The 19,181-nt window shown below is 35.7% G+C and overlaps 4 protein-coding genes and 1 pseudogene across 5 annotated transcripts in view; 2 read left to right on the forward strand and 3 right to left on the reverse strand.

Annotated features, from left to right (window-relative positions):
* The window catches only part of LOC104778406 (protein neprosin), a 648,080-nt gene that overhangs the window by 158,991 nt on the left and 469,908 nt on the right, over positions 1-19,181 (reverse strand). The window lies entirely within an intron of this gene.
* LOC104778429 (L-ascorbate oxidase homolog) lies at positions 240-2,510 on the forward strand. Its single transcript, XM_010502873.2, has 3 exons — positions 240-676; positions 802-1,911; positions 2,001-2,510. Exons 1-3 carry the CDS (start codon positions 423-425, stop codon positions 2,302-2,304), a joined length of 1,668 nt encoding a protein of 555 aa, XP_010501175.2. The 5' UTR covers positions 240-422; the 3' UTR covers positions 2,305-2,510.
* LOC104779376 (scarecrow-like protein 18 pseudogene) lies at positions 5,919-8,007 on the forward strand (annotated as a pseudogene). The gene has a single exon (XR_015595544.1). The product of XR_015595544.1 is annotated as a scarecrow-like protein 18 pseudogene (transcript).
* On the reverse strand, positions 11,759-14,346 carry LOC104778430 (F-box protein At-B). Its single transcript, XM_010502874.3, has 4 exons — positions 14,062-14,346; positions 13,766-13,971; positions 13,380-13,470; positions 11,759-13,285 (listed from the first exon to the last, which is right to left on the reverse strand). Exons 1-4 carry the CDS (start codon positions 14,209-14,211, stop codon positions 11,912-11,914), a joined length of 1,821 nt encoding a protein of 606 aa, XP_010501176.2. The 5' UTR covers positions 14,212-14,346; the 3' UTR covers positions 11,759-11,911.
* Positions 14,544-17,219, reverse strand: LOC104779377 (putative WRKY transcription factor 10). The gene is made up of 6 exons (XM_087508972.1): positions 17,168-17,219; positions 16,666-17,046; positions 16,021-16,159; positions 15,551-15,929; positions 15,310-15,465; positions 14,544-15,125 (listed from the first exon to the last, which is right to left on the reverse strand). The coding sequence occupies exons 2-6, from the start codon at positions 17,032-17,034 to the stop codon at positions 14,663-14,665; spliced, it is 1,506 nt and encodes a 501-aa protein (XP_087365098.1). The 5' UTR covers positions 17,035-17,046; positions 17,168-17,219; the 3' UTR covers positions 14,544-14,662.

Raw genomic sequence — 19,181 nt, forward strand, 5'->3', positions numbered from 1 at the left:
AGTCTCATAAGTTAGTAATAAAATAAACTAATAACTCACGTATATGAATGAATAGGCTCACAAATATTGTCCAAAATTAGAATTATTCTGAAAGAACAAGCTTGGAAAAGAAAAAAACCAATTCTAAGAAAAATTTGCACCAAAAATAGCGAGAGGTCAAATTGAATATTCCTAATATGGACGACAGGAAGAGCGTAATGAAAGGGACCTAAAGAAACGAGGAAAATCGGAAACTGTTTATTCGATTAAACTATAAAAACGTCATTTAACATTTGAAGGAAAAAAATCGAAATTTAAACCCTTACAAAAACATTATAAAACCAAAAAAGAAAAAAAAAAAAAAAAAAAACAACCCCATCTTTTTTTCCAACATTTGAAAAGAAAAAAATCAGAAACTTTACTAGTAATAAAGTTTATTATTAATGAAGGGAGGGGTTAAACTCTTGGCCGTGTGCCTTTGCGTGGCCACGGCGACCGTCATGATGGTCCAAGCAGAGGACCCTTACTTTCACCACGTGTGGAACGTGACGTACGGAACCGCATCTCCCCTCGGAGTTCCACAACAAGTCATCCTCATTAACGGTCAATTCCCTGGTCCTAACATCAACTCAACGTCCAACAACAACATCATCGTTAATGTCTTCAACAACCTCGACGAGCCTTTCCTCCTAACCTGGTACGTATAATATAGACCACGACCTTCACTTTCTGACCATTCTAATACTTGTATACTATTCATTATATAATCGGTTCAATTAAAATCGCTACAAATAGCTTCTGATTGGCAAAATCTACATATAGGAACGGAATCCAGCATAGGAAGAACTCATGGCAAGATGGAACAGCTGGAACAATGTGTCCGATCCCTCCGGGTCAGAACTTCACATACCATTTCCAGCCAAAGGATCAGATCGGTAGCTACTTCTACTACCCGACCACAGCCATGCATCGTGCCGCTGGTGCCTTTGGTGGCCTTCGTGTTAACAGCCGTCTCTTGATCCCGGTCCCTTACGCTGACCCTGAAGATGATTACACTGTCCTTATCAACGACTGGTACACCAAAAGCCACACTCAGCTCAAGAAGTTCCTCGACAGTGGTCGCACTCTTGGTCGTCCAGATGGTATTCTCATCAACGGTAAATCCGGGAAAACCGATGGGTCTGACAAGCCTCTTTTCACCTTGAAGCCAGGAAAAACATACAGAGTCCGGATCTGCAACGTGGGTCTCAAGGCATCTCTCAACTTCAGGATCCAGAACCACAAAATGAAGCTTGTCGAGATGGAAGGCTCACACGTTCTACAAAACGACTATGACTCACTTGACATCCATGTCGGTCAGTGCTTCGGTGTGATCGTCACGGCAAACCAGGAACCTAAAGATTACTACATGGTTGCTTCCACAAGGTTCTTGAAGAAGCCTTTGACAACCACAGGGTTGCTCCTATACGAAGGAGGCAAAGGTCCTGCCTCTTCTCAGTTACCCGCAGCCCCCGTTGGCTGGGCTTGGTCTTTGAACCAATTCCGTTCTTTCAGGTGGAACTTGACAGCCAGCGCCGCTAGACCTAACCCACAAGGCTCGTACCACTACGGAAAGATTAACATCACTCGCACCATCAAGCTCGTGAACACTCAGGGAAAGGTCGATGGCAAGCTTAGATACGCATTGAGCGGGGTCTCGCACACAGACCCCGAGACACCTCTCAAGCTCGCTGAGTACTTCGGCGTTACTGATAAGGTTTTCAAGTACGACAGCATCTCGGACAACCCTAATCCCGATCAGATCAAGACTATCAAGATTGAACCCAATGTTCTTAACATCACTCACCGCACCTTTATCGAAGTCGTGTTCGAGAACCACGAGAAGAGTGTCCAATCTTGGCACTTGGACGGTTATTCCTTCTTCGCTGTAGCGTAAGTAACACTTTACATACTCTTCTCGCACTACAAGCTAAGTAACCAATTTCTAAACCCTAATTTTAATATCTTTCATCGTACAAAAGGGTTGAGCCAGGGACATGGACACCAGAGAAGAGAAAGAACTACAACCTTCTAGATGCAGTGAGCCGACACACAGTCCAGGTCTTCCCCAAGTGTTGGGCAGCAATTTTGCTCACATTTGACAATTGTGGAATGTGGAACATTAGATCGGAGAATTCAGAGAGACGTTACTTGGGACAGCAACTCTACGTTAGCGTCTTGTCGCCGGAAAAATCTCTTCGGGACGAATACAACTTGCCGGAGTCAAGCCTCCAATGTGGTCTCGTGAAGGGCAAACCTAAGATTAACCCTTACGCCGGAGCCTAATTTTTTCTTTGAGACTTTTAATTTATTTAACAAAACAGACAAACAAAAAAAAGAGTTTGGTTTTTCTTTTGTTGAGACCAATTTGTAACCGAACAGATTAACTTTATGTTTTTTTGGGTCTTTTAATTATTTAATTCAAGTTCTTAAACTGTACATGATTTGAGATGTATGTATGTTAATTCCCTAAGTTTTTTTTCTTTTTCTAACCGATTGGTTAATTTATCCATGTTAGTAGTATACATTTCACTTTTCTTTTCTTCTATTTCTTTTGATTAAGGAGTATGTTTAGAGGTTGATTTTTTTGGGTTTCACTCCGAACGGGATACCACGTAAAGGTCGATATTTGGAAACATCGGACCTCCTACAACGGCTCCAATATGCTGAAGAACGGCTCGGAGATCCGCAATTGCAGAGTCATCTTTGGAAGCATCTATGGCTGGCATAGGTTCCTTTTTAGCGGTTCAATGCATGCTAGTAATGTTTCTCATGACAAAGAAATTTAAAGTACATGGTTAATTAACGAAAATGCTCACAAAATGGTATGAATTTTACATTGATATCAGGAAGAAAAAAAACCAAATGTGCGCCAATAATATATAGTAAAATATAGTATTTATAAAGATTATTATCATAACTAAAACATCATTTTCCTTTACTAAAAGAACTAAAAACATGATTTTTAGTACTTCTTTAGCTTGACATAACTAAATTTTTCATTTTAAGCATGTGATTTCAGTTACTACAAAATATTTTTTTTAGTAATTGACAAGAATTCGTAACTTCGTAATAGTTCTGGTGATTAAGACTTTCATTCTTATATTGTATGTTGTTGATCAAAAAAATTAAAACAAAAATTTACACGTAATGATGATATCGGCCCGATTCAAATTGGGCCTAGAGTATGATCACAAACTAACACAAAAGCTGAAAACCTCGTAACATCATATTCACACTGTGATATAATTCAAGGGTCAATCATATTCATATATACAAAAATTGTTTGAAATTGAAGATGTGACAAGAGAGAGATAAAATTACACAGGAATTGCATGAGATTATCGTGTATGAAATAAATGGATATAAACACAATAGCGTGATCTGCTATAAAGAGAAAAACAAAAAGAAAGAAGAAGGAAAAAAACAAACAATCTGCCGGGAAACTATATGCAAATAGCCAAATAGGCTAGGGACATATTGATTATGTAAGAGTTGAGAGTTGGAGCTGACAAGGATCTTGACGTGCACGTGCCTTTCATGTGCTACACAGATTCACGTATACTACTTCTACTGCTCGCTTTGATCTTATAAGCTTTATTAAATATATATAACCATATAGAGATATATCACATATACATCTCAACTTCGAGCTAACACAAACAATTATTTCAGCATCTTTTACCTTTTTTATTAAATGATAAGTTTTGTAAACTCATTGCAGATGTTCAAGGTTTTTGCCTTCTAGTAAATTTGACCAAATGGTTAGGGATGGTTTGTTGAGAAATAAAACAAACTGACAAGCATCTTTCTCAACGCTAATTGTTTAAAGTCGAAAAAAAAAATCACTGATTAGGAACAGAAAGAATGTTCGTACGAGTGATAATAATTATAGAAATGGCAGAGGAGGGGGAGGGTAGGAAGGAAAGGTCTCATTCCAATATGTCCCATCCAACGTATCAGCAAAAAAAATAAACACGAAATTATAACAAAACATTAAAATAAAATAATAGTATAAGAGATATATATATATATATAATCGTATATTGAAAAAATAAAAAGAAAATAAAGAGACCAAAGTGAGAAAGGCAAAAAAGTGTGTCAGCCTTTCGTCCAATCTTTTGGGTTAAACTTCCTGCCCTCTCCCTTCCTTCATTTATTTCGTTGCGTGCTTCTTCTCTTTTCTTTTCTTTTTTTCTTTCTTTCTTTTTATTCATTTCTTTATATATACTATCATTTACTACATGTTACGTTAAAAAATTATTATTGATGGTTAAAAATTGATTAACGTGGAATGATTTGATGGTTTTGTTTAGTCAAATTACAAATATCATAATCGATCGAAAGGACTTGTCAAAAAAGAAAAGTGCCTTAGTTTTTAGTGCAAACAAATACGTATGGGATCGCTATGTGTTATCCAGGCTAAAGGGCACATCCATCTCCTTTGTCCTTTTCGATCGACGACTACTCTCTTCTACCGGCTCTCCTAATTATTATTCATTTAATGTTGAAACTAGTATTTATCTTCATTACTTATATAATTGTCGTCTTTTAAGTTGATTTGACTTGGATCCAACTTGAGATTTCTCAAACCTTTATAATATATAATTCCCCATCGAATTCAATGCACATAAACATACAACTTAAGAATTGATCTTGTGTTATAATTCGAGCTTTAATATGATAGTGTATATGTCGGCGAATGAGTTATAAACGACAAAGAAATGATATACTACTAATTAAAAACTCGTGTATATAGCAAATTAGGGGAATGAAAATTTCATTGTAGAGCTATAAACAAAATTTATCAATGGATATAAATTCACGTACTTATTGAACAACTCACCAAACGGTTACATGAACCCCAAAGAAAGGACTCACCAAACGGTTTAAAATCTTGAAAATTGAAAGCATCTTTCTCGTTGATGGAAGTATGTACGTAAGATTTTATATTAAAAATGTATGTAAATGGATTAATCATGCGATAAGATGCTTCGTATCTATAGTACAAGAAGAAACGAGAAACTGAGAGCAATAAAGAGTCTCCAATCCAATTAAAGATGCTTTAATTGTGAGTGCAAGAGATGCTCTAATCTTGAAAATTAAAGGTACTCCCATACACAATATAGTGAGTTCAAGAGAGAGAGAGACAGAGAGAAAGAGAGAATCCTTTCACTTGAAGGGTTCAAGTGAAGGAGAGATCTTTTTGCAGCATTACCACTTTGGTAAATTCAATGTGTAATAATTAGCAATTTCGGGTTTAGCTTTTTCGATTTTGCAAGCAAAGCTACTTCTCTTTCTTCTTTTTTTTTTTGTACATCCCGAGATTTTCAGATTCCTTCATCGAATACTCTACTAGTATTAGTTTGTCTTATTTTATTTGTTAAGCAAAATTATTGTCTAAAGATTTCTTTATAAATCTCGTAAATTGGCATCCTCGGCATCAGAATCTCAACGAGAATTCCCAATTTACGCATCTAATATTGGAACCTATGAGCATAATTCCTGCAAACCCCATATATAAATCAATAAGCATAGTGGGCCATCTCCCACGATCCACCGCACAAAATTATAAAATATATATAATAATATACTGTCGACGAAGACGTGTGAATGCAGAATATATATTATACGACTGATGTAGAACTGGTGAAATTTTTTCTTACAATTTAATATTTATTGTTTGTGGGAAAATACAGTAACTGATTTGTTTTATTTAGTGCACGTCCACGAACAAATGAAAGATTCCTTGGCTGCAAATACATAAATAAAGAGAAGAGGATGCCTAAACATATTAACCGAATTTGAAACCAAAACGGTCTCAATTTAGATAATGAGATGATAATATATTAGAATATTATGCAATGATTTTTTTCTTTTTTGACTATGTAACCTTTTTCTAAAAATCAGCTCAGATATCTTTACTGGAGAGTTTGTGAACCAAAATACAAAAATTCTTCTAAAAGCTATTCATCAAATACAAAAAAAAAAAAAAATATTAAGCTACGTAGGATAGTAGTAAACTTTTTTAAAAATATACTATAATTAACCCTTAAACGAGCTTGAGGATTCTCATGGACCCTTGAATTGCTTGGTCGGTCCATCTTCATCTCTATCCATAAATTATGTGTTATATATATATGTGTGTACACATGCCATAGCTAGTGTGGATTATATATAACATTAAAATAATAAAAGCAATATACCTTCAGGTAAAGTGGAAATAATATTTATTATTACCATTGAAAAAGACTCATTTGATCGGGAGAGGAAACGAATCATTTGAGCCAAAAGCATCTTTTCTTTTGCTATCTTTTCAAATGCTTACTTCTTTCAAATCGTCTAGCTCCTCCTCCGAAGATGCCACCGCCACCACCACCACTGAGAATCCTCCTCCTTTTTGTCAGCTGGCCTCTTCCTCCTCCTCCGCCTCAACCTCCGCCTCCCATCACCTCCGTCGTCTACTTTTCACTGCTGCTGATTTCGTCTCCCAGTCAAACTTCACCGCCGCTCAGAACTTACTCTCAGTCCTCTCCCTCAACTCTTCTCCTTACGGCGACTCTACCGAGCGGCTCGTCCATCTCTTCACGAAAGCCTTGTCCGTACGGATCAACCGTCTACAACAAGAACAAGATCCTACGGCTGAAACGGTTGCCACGTGTAAAGCGAACGAAATGACGATGGGTAACAACAACTCCACGGTGTTCACGAGCAGTGTGTGCAAAGAACAGTTCTTGTTTCGGACCAAGAACAACAATTCTGATTTCGAGTCTTGTTACTATCTTTGGCTCAACCAACTAACGCCGTTTATCCGGTTCGGTCATTTAACGGCGAACCAAGCGATCCTCGACGCGACGGAGACAAACGATAACGGAGCTCTACACATACTTGATTTAGATATATCACAAGGACTTCAATGGCCTCCATTGATGCAAGCCCTAGCAGAGAGGTCATCAAACCCTAACAGTCCACCTCCATCTCTCCGCATAACCGGATGCGGTCGAGACTTAACCGGATTAAACCGAACCGGAGACAGGTTAACCCGGTTTGCTAACTCTCTAGGTCTCCAATTCCAGTTTCACACGCTAGTGATCGTAGAAGAAGATATCGCTGGGCTCTTGCTACAGATCCGATTGTTAGCTCTCTCCTTCGTACAAGGAGAGACCATTGCCGTCAATTGTGTTCACTTCCTCCACAAGTTCTTTAACGACGATGGAGACATGATCGGTCACTTTTTATCAGTGATCAAGAGCTTAAAACCTAGAATCGTGACAATGGCTGAGAGAGAAGCGAATCATGGAGATCACTCGTTCTTGAATAGATTCTCCGAGGCCGTGGATCATTACGTGGCGATCTTTGATTCGTTGGAAGCGACTTTGCCGCCAAATAGCCGAGAGAGACTAACCCTAGAGCAACGGTGGTTCGGTAAGGAGATTTTTGATGTTGTGGCGGCGGAAGCGAGGGAGAGAAAGCAAAGACATCGGAGGTTTGAGATTTGGGAAGAGATGATGAAGAGATTTGGTTTCGTTAACGTTCCTATTGGAAGCTTTGCTTTGTCTCAAGCTAAGCTTCTTCTTAGGCTCCATTATCCTTCAGAAGGTTATAATCTTCAGTTCCTTAACAATTCTTTGTTTCTTGGGTGGCAAAGTCGTCTCCTCTTCTCCGTTTCATCTTGGAAATGATCCAAAGAAGAGGGAAAAAAACCTAAAATTTAAATATAATATATAGAGAAAAAGGATCGATATTTTTTGGTGTTAGGGCAAAAAATTTATGATTTAGCAGATGACGGAGGAGGACGATGGCTCCGGCGAAGATTGTCGACCACGGCGGAGGATTCTTGGGATGTGTGTCTTTTTGTTTCTTGGGAAGCTCAAACAAAGAGACAACCTAATCTTTTGTGTTTAACCTACTAATATCTATATTATTTTTTTCCCAAACTCAAATCTTAGGTGTATCGTTTTGACATATATAATCCCATTTTGTCTCTTTTATTATATTTATTTTTATTTGATTCAAGTAGTCGATCCACTACTATATTAAGATCTGATATCTATATGTATCCACTGATGATTCAAATGTATTTTAAATTTCGTGGAGGTTCTATATTATATATACGACATTATGATAAGTTTTAATGTTAGGTGAGTTTTATTAACTAATAAATTGAAATCGCCCGATTAAATTAGTCACGTCATAGTTATAAAGAGAACTTAAAATTTGTGGAAATGGTCTTATTTGGACCCAAGCGGCTTAATAATATACTTTGGACGAGAGAGTTGTTAATATGTCTCTTCGATCTTTTGAGAGATTCCACTTTCTCATGCTCTCTTCTTTTTCTATTTATTTTAGTAATTAATTTATATATATAGTCCTGATGATAATATATATATGAGACCGTCCTCTTTGTCTTACAAGCCTATGCTTTAGTCATCTTCTTTTATAAAGTTTTCGATTAACATGGAACATTGTAGCTTTTACCAGCCATTTAGTCAAAAATGAAAATAACCCCTAATGTAAACGTATAATCTAATAAAAAATGAAAGTCAATTCCGGATGAATGAGAAAGAAAAAAAGATCTTTTGAATTGAAGGTATATATGTGTTAAATTAGATTCGAGAAATGAAACAAAATAAGTCAACTCTACTACATGAAAAAGTAGAGAAATTTATCAGTTCACTCGAATCCAATTAATTGATGTTAATTTAGTTGAAAACTCATAATTTCTATATGGCGAATACACCCAAAAAAAAAAAAAACGTTATTCCGTAAGCGTCCCAAAATTAAAAATCTCTAAACCAGATAAGGATCAGCTGTTTACTTTCGAGTTGACTTTAATAATCGTTGTATATGGGATAATATATATAGTATCATGAATTTCGTCAACAACTCCCTAATCAAGTCACAAATGTGAAAAAACTAGTAATCTTAGTCTCAGTAATGTTGAGCACTGAGTACGTATGACAGAAACACAGTACACTCTAAATAGACTGAGCCATATCAAGTGTACAGATGATATAATTAGACGTTATTCACTTCACTTTACCGTCAAACTAAATAAATGATGATTTCATTGATTAGGCAAACTAGAAGGAGTTTGTATATAGCTGTACACTCGTCTATGGCTTAGGGAGAAGCTGGGAGATTGAAATAACCTTGGACAAACGATCTTGTTTCTCTCCAAACTTTCTTCTGTGGAAGTTAGATTGTTTGGAGGTTTTTTGATGTATTTTGTTAATAGATTAAGCAGCTACGTATACAATCAGAAAATATCATAAAATTTAATAGTCCCAAATAATTATAATATGTATTTTTTAAACCAATATTTAGTAAGACGAATATAACTTAGACTTTTCTCTGTATAAATACGTATTCCTTTTTTTTATATGTATTCCTTATAAAATAAAGCCAACTCTCCGACCAAATTAAAGTTAAAAACTAATTAATATATACTTAGTACGTATTAATTAGTATCATACATAGTTCTTACTTGGACAACACCATTTGGATGCCAAATAAAATAAAACATTTGTTTAATTGAAAATTAGGGTTAGTGTCGACAGATAAAATCTTTAGAGGAATAATCAAACAACCACTGGTTTCCTCTTGTTTCCCGAAAATTCTTTTTTTCCTTGTCGAGTTAGAAAAAAAAAATGATGGGTTTTCGTTATTTCCAAGAAAGGTACTGATCGATTAGTTTATAATCAAAGTAATTAATATTTATATCGAGAGTTAGTAAAGTAATGGGGGTGAAAAAAGGGATTTGTCTTTGGGGAAGAAACAGGTAATGAAAACCCTAAAAGGTGCCGATTTGTCGGGTGAAACAAAAGCATCAAAGTTGTCAAAAATAAAACAAAAGGGTGTGCTTATTTATACTTATGTTAGTAGTAGTTTTTATCAAATGCAAAAGGGTGATCTTAATACTAGGTATATTATACTTATGTAGTAATTTTTAATTAGTGAAACACAAACACACAAGTCGTGGTTCATAGGTATCTCTCTCGTCTCTCGTGTCTCGTTGCCTCCCGTCTCTTCCCTTTTTTTCATACCCTTTTGTTCACTCTTTGCCCTAACACATTTATTGATTTATATACATTAATACATACATAAAATAATAAAACACTGCACACATATCAATCAATACACATATACACACGCGTCTAGTTTTGTCTGAAATTCAAAAGGCAATGATCAGATTTAGATCAGATCTTTCTGATCAATCATATATATATATAAGCACAAGATACATCTAAATACATATACACACATTAACATATGATAACTTGTTTTTATATATGTATATATATTTATATATGGGCTTGTTTATACGGGTATGTATATAGACTCTGCTGTACATACTCTCTATATACTAATTGTTGTTCCAATGTCTCCCCTAATCTAAACTAGTATAACTATAAAGTATAAACTACTTCGTTGAACAAATTATATTAGTTTTTTTTGTTTGTCAACATATTAAGTATTTCATAAAGTCAACTATATGCTAATATAAGAGAAGACATTAGTGATAATCTAATACCATAATTTATCAATCAAAAGAACCTGTCAGCTCTTTTATCAAAAAAAAAAAGCTTATCGGCCATATACTTTTTTTTTACTCATATATCAAACATCAAATTATTACTTTTGACAAGACGGTGAAATATGTAACAAAGATGGGAAGAAGATGACGTACGTTGTCATGAGCTGAAAGACAATTTTGCGTGTAGGTGGAAACCTAAACTTCACCCACAAATTAAGTTGGCATCTAAACTGAAAATAAAAAAGAAAGAATATAATTATTAAAAAAAAGCATCCATGCCCTTGTGGAAAAATATACCTCGTGAAAAAGATAAAAAGAAGAGAAAAATGAATTTAGGGTTTTAGGTGAAATATAAATATTTCATATGCTTACTGACAGAAGCAAGCCCTCATGCTCTTCGACACACCCACTCTCTCTATTTACTTCCATCCATCAATCTGGTTAGTTCTTCATATTAATTACATTGAATATCTGCTACAACCTTCTGATTACTTGATAATGTACAAAGAAGTCGAATATGGAAACTTTCTAAACTTTTGATGAATATTTAAGAGAGATGACTGGACTAAGTTTATATAAGAAAGACACTATGAATTGGCATCATGCATGTTCCGGAGAGTAAGCGGGCAAAGCAACCGCTTAGGAATTAGGATCATCAAAATATATACAGATGACTATAAATATTGTAACGAACTAACAGAAAATTTAATGTTTTAAAAGGAACTCCACAAGAATCGTAAAGGAGAGAAGACAAAACTCTGGTTTTCGGGTGTTCGGTTCATGAAACCGACACGTGATGTTAATTCAGGTAACCTTTGTCGTTAATGTGTAAATATGTGAACGCCCATTCTTAATTAATTAAATAAGAAAAAAAATGGGTATCCTTTGTTTTTCATAGTGATCTTACTAATCAATTTGACTACTAACCAATCACATGTCAAATCTTCAGCAGTTGGCTTGGCTTTGGCTTCAGAGTTTAAGTGCATGCTGATGCCATCTGCTCAGGCTAATAATCATATTCTTTCTTTCTACTAGTAATTGTTTTGGTTAAAACTATTTATGAATTAATTAATCACATGGTTTTGTTACTTTGTGCCAATTATCATAAGTAATCATTAGTTGCAAACTAGTTTGCCCCCAAAAAAGAAGGTAATCATAATTAAGTTGCAAAATATAAAAATATATATAAGTGAAAAGTCTATCTTCGTCACTATGAGTAGAGCTGGGATAAATTACTTAAACTAGTTTACAAATTACAATCAAATTTTGAAAAAGTTCAAATAAATTACACATCCTACTGAATCATGTTTCTTAACCACTTTATACAATACATGAACTAGTGAGACAATGAATACTTCAGTGGCGTTGTGGCGTGTGGAATTCCCAACCATCATAGCATCCAAGCTCACACCCGTCGAAGCACAATGTGAGCCACGGCCTCTGTCCACAAATTGTAGCTGTGACCGCCTCTTTTCGACCAGCCATTCGTGTTTGTCCCAATCCGAGCCAATGCAGACCCGCGAAAGATGGCTTGCTGAGCCATCTCAATGCTCCAGTCGTCAAGCTCACACAGTTATGGACATTGAGCTTCCTCAATTGTTTGCTTCCTCCCTCTGCTTGTCTTTCCCTTGTAGCCAGCGACTCTACCGAAGAATCTGTTACGTGAAAGCAACTTCTGATACTTAGCTCTGTTAAAGCCTTGCAATAACGCGTGATTGTATAGATGGCTCTGTCTGAGATTCCTGGCATGTGACCAACATCAAGTGTTGATAATGTTTTGCTGATTGATCCTTCACTGTTCAACAGATGGGATATTCCCCTGTCACTGACTCTCTTACAGCCGCGGAGAGACAGTTGCGTGATGGGAACATCTGACTTACCAAGTGCAAGCATGCCACTGTCGGTTACATCAGCTCCTGCGAGATTCAGAGAAGTTAACTTTCTGAGGGCGGAAACAGAGTTGAGGCAAGAATCTGATATACTTTTGCAGCTTCCCAAGTCGAGCACCTCAAGATTGCCACACAAACCCAGTTTCTTCACGGCTTCGCTGGTTATGAGAGGGCAGGTCGAGAGTCTGACCTCTTGAAGAGAACAGGAAGACCCTGTGACATCATGGAATGCCAAGTCAGACAACAGGAAGGCACCTCGTACTTCAAACTTTTTCAAGTTCCGACATGAGTGAAGGAGCGATGCAAAACCAGCGTCGCTGACTTTTGGGAACCCACCAAGTCTCACTGACTCTAAACCCCTGCAAGCCTCGGAAAGAAGAAATATACCCATATCGTTTATCCTCTTGAATGATATCTTGCGGTTGTAACAAGTTCGAACCAGAGAGAGGCTGGTGAGTTGTTGACAATAACCCAGAGCCTGAAGCCCAGTATAAGTCAAGTCACTGTCAGGAAATGGCTCTTTTTCAGGACGGTCTTCAAGGTCCAGGTTGACAAGTTGAGGGAGAGATCCTGTGATAGCTATAATTAGCTTGTCAGAAATCGAGTCCAGCACAAGAGACAGGCTTTGTAAAGTAAAAGAAGGCGAAGGAGAAAGCAAGGCACTATAGTTAGCCTGAGATAAACAAGTTCCAGTGACTTTGAATCTGTTCATGAGAAGAATTGCCTCAGACTCAAGCAGTGGTTGTAACCTTAGAACTTTGAGAGTTTCTGGCAGGGAGAATCTAACAGAGTGGAAAGCTGTGGCATCTACTAGGATACCTCGGATATTGAGTTGCAGAGACTGCAAGCATCACAAGAATATAAAACCCAAATTCAATTTTCACACTTTCTCGCTTCTTCTGACCAATGGCCTCAGCAAGCTTTTAACAAATTACCTCCAGATAAGGACACCCGTTCAGCATCTGCGTCAAGTTAGACTGAAACACAGCGGGAGAATCCAAGTCTGCCATTTCCAGGGTAAGAACCCTGTCATAAACAAAAAACTGTTAATTACTCACTATCACAACTTCAACTATATAGCTCTAAACTCAATGCTTCTGATCATCGAGAAAGAGTGATAAACAAAAGCCATAGCTAACCCCAAATATGGAAACACAGAGGATTCAATCCTGTTAATGAAGTGATAAATAACCAGACTTTTCGTCAAATTGTCTCCCTTTTTCAGAAACAAACATGGAGCAAAAGCACGAGAGAATTCTCATTGAGGCACCTTATTGAAAAGTTCATGGGGGGGGGGGGGGGGGGAAGAAGGAATCAATACCGGAGATTTGGGCAGAGGCTGCCAATGGAAGTGAGGACGGTGGAGGATAGAAGTGAACACCTGAGCAAGTGAAGTTCCCGGAGATGTGGGCCAAGAACCCCACGCACAGAAGCAGCGTTAAGGCGGAGACAGTTCAGAGTTAAGCTACTAAGCCCGATACAACCACGCATCACGTGATTCAGAGTCTCTTCGTCCGGAGACAAAACCTAGAAACAGAATTCGATAAAATTCAAATCTCTCTTTTCCGAAGAAAGACGATCTCCAACAAAATTTCAGTGAATCGGACGGAAACTCACAGAGAGATCGAGAGAGGTAAGAGAAGGGAGGACGCCGGAGACAACGGCGGAGCGGAGGGTGGTGGAAACGCAGGCGACGGAACAGAGATTCTCCAGATCTAAACGCTTCAGAATCTCCTCCGCTAACACGGATCTAGTCACTTCCTCCATGGGTGAATGGTGAATTCTCTTCTTCCTCTTCAATTCAATTTCCAGAATCTCTCCAGTTGCTATACGTTCTTTTCAATCTTTCTTCCCCTTTTGAGCCGTTGACACGAATCAAAAGACGAAAGGTGTTGTTTGGACGCAGGATTATTCATATCCTTACCCGACTTGTCCGGGTCAGTTACGATCGGTTTAGATACAGTAATCCGGTTCAGTTTGAACTTCGGTTCGGATTAATCATGGTTAGTTTTTTTTCTTTTTCTTGTGGAAACTATTACATGACCACTCATTTTCCAAATAATAACCATCTCTAACTGTTAGAAACTAATTCAGTCAAAAATATAAAAGTATTTATTGATGGATAAATTAAAATTAAGCTGATGATGAGTACATAGTTTTTTTTTTTTTAATAGTTTTTCACTGCAGATCAAAATTAAAAAAAAAAAAAAAAACCGGTTTACAAGTCAAAGTTCATACCAAAACCAGTAAATAGACGATGCATGATCCCACCGTATATCCCTGAACCATCATCATGTGCCACATTTATTATCTGTTCATCTGCATTTTGGTACTTATAATCGGGATTCTGATAAGCTGGTATGTTCGGCAGTTTAGAGAGTCCGGTCTTATAAACCCGAGTCAGATCAACTTGTGGAGTAAACGAAGTGATAGGCATCATCTCCATAGATGTGATGACTGAAGAAGACGGAACAGGAGCCCGACTGGTTCGATTGCCATGATTTTGAGACATTGTTATACCAGACCGATTCCTTGGACCGGAAGTGAGTCTACTACGTGTAGGTGGGGGAGGATGGTTGTGAATACCATCGTACGAAGTCACAAGTATCTTAAAATCGTCTGCTCCTCTCTCCACATGTTTCTTCACGTTGCATCCATTGACTGTGCATTTGAAGTAACTCCTGCGATTAACATATATATACAACATACAAAAAAAAAATAAACATATTAATTTGGTTTAACTAAAACGTATATATATATATATATATATATATCAAACAAATTAAGTCGTTACGAATAAAATAAAAAAAGTCCAAGTGATCACTATTGACAAGAGACAAAGAAGATGGTGGGGGAAAGAACAACCTAGGATTAGGATTTCCTTTGACAACCTTCTGTCCGTATTTTCTCCAGCGAAAGCCATCTTCTGGATTATCTTCATCGCTTTCCATCTGAAGTATGATCCTTTGTGCCTTGCTTGTTCTTGTAGCTCCAATCATGTTTGAGGATACCTCAAATCGCCTGCAAGAGTTTATGCAATGGTTTAGCTTATATAGATGTTTAGTTATTATAAATTACGATGTTAATTAATCACTTTTGTTGGAACCTTCTCTTCGGAGATGGAGGTGCTGCATCATCAAAGTCAGCAAAGTCGTCAACATGATCAACCTCTTCCTGTTCCTCGTCCTCTTCCTGTTCCTCGTCCTCTTCCTGTTCCTCTTCATCTTCATGTTCCTCTTCCTCTTCCTGTTCCTCTTCATCTTCATCTTCATCTTCATCTTCATCTTCATCTTCATCTTCGAAGTCTGTTTCATCTTCGTTTTCATCCTCGCTCTGACTCTCCAAAATGGAGTTGAAGTTGACATTGGTATCGCCAACGAACTCAGGTTCAGAGGAAGGGACAACCGGAGCACCAATTGGGCGCTCAACATGAGATTCATAAGGTGGCATATAAATTGACTCTTCCGTTAGAATGTCATCAAAAACTGTCTCACGTGTAAAAAATACAAACAAATAAATTAAAGATTCATAAAATAGAAAATGGAAGCACAGTTGAGACAAAAGAAAATCTATTACCGTCTAGAGGAGGCTGATCAACATTTATAGATTGATAAGGAAGATCGTTGTTGAATATCATCGCCGTTGCATTGTCTTCACCGGAAGGTTTTACCATCTCTTCAGGTCTGTAATTTGTGGCTAAAGACTGAGGAATTATCTGGTATAAGAAGGCACAAAAGACAATTACAGTTAGGGTTTGTGATTTGACTTTTGAGTCTAAGTTTCCGATGATTTCAACCTTATTAATTATATATATGTAAATATGTAACAAAGTTTAAAAAATAAAAACATTTGAAACCTTCTTATATATGAAATGCAATAAAAGTTTAGATGGTACATTTCAAAATCTATCCGAATGATATACATTCAGTCAAATAAACCAGTCTGGGACAACAAGATTCATGAACCAAACATTTCTTAGTTGTAAACGCAAATGGGTATGAAATATTTTTAAAACGTAAACAAAAGGAAATAAAAGATTCTTTGTTTACCAATATATAGATAGTAATATATATATATATATATATAAATAAAATTGAAATAACATATATAAAAATATTCCCAAATAATGATTCAATCACGGATTCATTTTAACTATTTTTATGATATAATTATATTCATTTAATTGATTATCATAAACGCAAAAGACATATTCCTACGTACCTGTGATGAATCAGTGACCATTTTGGGAGATTGCAACAGTGTTGATGGGCTAAATCCTGGGGGGATTGCACCGATAGGAGAAGGAGCAGCCGCGCTCCTGAAAAATGCATCCAAAGGACTTCTGTTTTCTATGTCGAGTCTGGGAAGATTAAGTCCTACTTTTGCAGCTAATCTCTCGCCGAGACCAGGTCTTTGTCCGGACTGATCAGCATGGTCTCTTGGTAAGTTGGTTTGAGGGAAGATCTCAGAGATTGGATTCAGACCATCGTTGGTTTGACCCATCATCGCCAGTATCGTTCTTGGGCTAGGAGTGGACAGTGGAGCCCAACACGACGTCATTTCCACGAAGTTGCCATCACAATCACTCATTTTTGGAAAAATCTATAAGATTTCAAGAAATACAGTGTTAATGTAAAACTGAAATTTTTATGAAATTTAGAATAATAAAAAAAAAAGGATTTGTAAATTAATGAAAAGGTTTTTGGATGTAAAAAGGAGAAACCTTTTCTTGAGAGGAAGCAGAAAACTAAGAAGAAGAATACACAAGGGGATGCGTTACACATAGGAGGAAGTTAGTGGTCTTATATAATAAAACTTCGTAGCCAAATTATTTTGGTAACACTTTTAACTGGTCAAACTTTCGTCATCCAAGTATAATAATCCCTAATGTGTTTTTTCTTATTTCTATTTTCTACCTCTTTTTTATTTTTTTTCTTTTTTTGGAGAGGTAATGGGTTTATCATCATCTGCTAAATAGTAGACTAAACTAAATTTTATAATAAAACACTGAATTCTAATGTCCATGTCAATCTAAATCTTTTTTGTTTTCGACAAAAGATTAGCTCAAACGAGCCAATTTAGTGGGAAATTGTTTATATACAAAACATGATGCAGAGAGGTACGAGCTTGGCGTGCCAGAGAATCCACACTATACATTTGTGTTTCTAGAGATAAGAGATAATGAGAAAGTCAAAAATTCTACCCTATCTACCTTGATGTCATCTAAGTACGCCGAGAAAGCTGGCCAGTGCGAAGGAAAATACATTATCTTTACCAAGTCTAAACAGTTTATATAGAATGCCACATCTCTGAGGTTATGTCCGATCATGCACCGCATTACCGAAATGAAAGTTTCTATTTGAGCATGTCCAATCAATCTAAATCCTATTAACAATAACCGTTTTAAATAGAATTATCTATATGTATCTGAAACATCAAATCCAACCAATGTTATTTAATATAGCGGAGCTAAACTAAATTGAGTATCACCGTGATCTTATATTTATTAAATCTAATAGTTCAGAAATTAACATAAACACATGTATATTTTAATTCTTTTAGACCATATTAAAAAAAGTATTCATCTATCAATCAGTTCTTATTAGTTTTGGTTTTATATTAATATTGATGCATTCAAGTAATGTTATTAATATAATAAGTATAAATATTACCATGGTTTTTTTTGTTATCATTGAATCGACAATATCTGATTCATAGCCAATCCCAACTACGCGGAGTAACACGACTTAGTGGAGTCGAACTCAAATGAAATCGGTCGCAGAGGTGGTATATGTAATCACTTGACTAAAGACACTTCCCAATATTATCACAGTCTTATATCTAGTAAATTATTTTTTCTAAAAAATAACAAAAAATAATTTATACTTAAATATAAATCAGTTAAACTATACATTTTGCTTTAGAACGATTGTCTTTTTTGATATAATTATTTATTTATATTATAAAATAGTGTTTAAAGTTTAAACCTCATTGAATAGTCCAGTCAATTTTTATATAAATATAAAAGATACTACTAAATTTTTTTAAAATATATTTGGATTCACCCCCTCTTAATTAGCCAATCAAAATACAATAACATGCCATGTAAAACTATATATATATTTTAAATCAAAATTAAAATCATAAAAATAAAACAAATGAAAAAAAACAAAATCTGTAGACTTTTCATTAAATGAGTTTAAATATCAGTTTGAATTTATATAAGGTGATTATGATTTCAGTTTTCAATTAAACAAAATTATATGTTGGTTTTAACTTACAAATAAAGATTTAAGTTTTAGGTTTTACAATTAAACGAAATTTTATGTCGGTTTAAGTTGATAAATGACGATTATGGTTTACAATCAAACGAGATTATGTATCGGTTTGACTTTATAAAAAATATTATAATTTATATTTTACAATTAAACGAGATTATATGTCAGTTTGAGTTTATTGAGAAGAATTAACGTTTAGATTTTATAATATTAAACCAGTTTATATGTCGGTTTGAGTTTATAAAAAAGAGAATTAGGGTTTATATTTTATAATTGAACGAGATTATATGTTAATTTGGGTTCAACAAAATTAATATTTTTGTTAATAATTTTTGTTTTAATATGTTTTATTTATTTAAATTTAAATTTTGATTTATATATAGTATGGCATGGTGCATTTTTATTGCTTAAAACTTAAAACAAAAGAGGGTGAGCAAAAAGATCTAGAGTATTACTCAT

The sequence above is a fragment of the Camelina sativa genome, chromosome 3, assembly GCF_030686135.1.
Source record: "Camelina sativa cultivar CO46 ecotype springtype chromosome 3, ASM3068613v1".
NCBI classification, from domain to species: domain Eukaryota; kingdom Viridiplantae; phylum Streptophyta; class Magnoliopsida; order Brassicales; family Brassicaceae; genus Camelina; species Camelina sativa.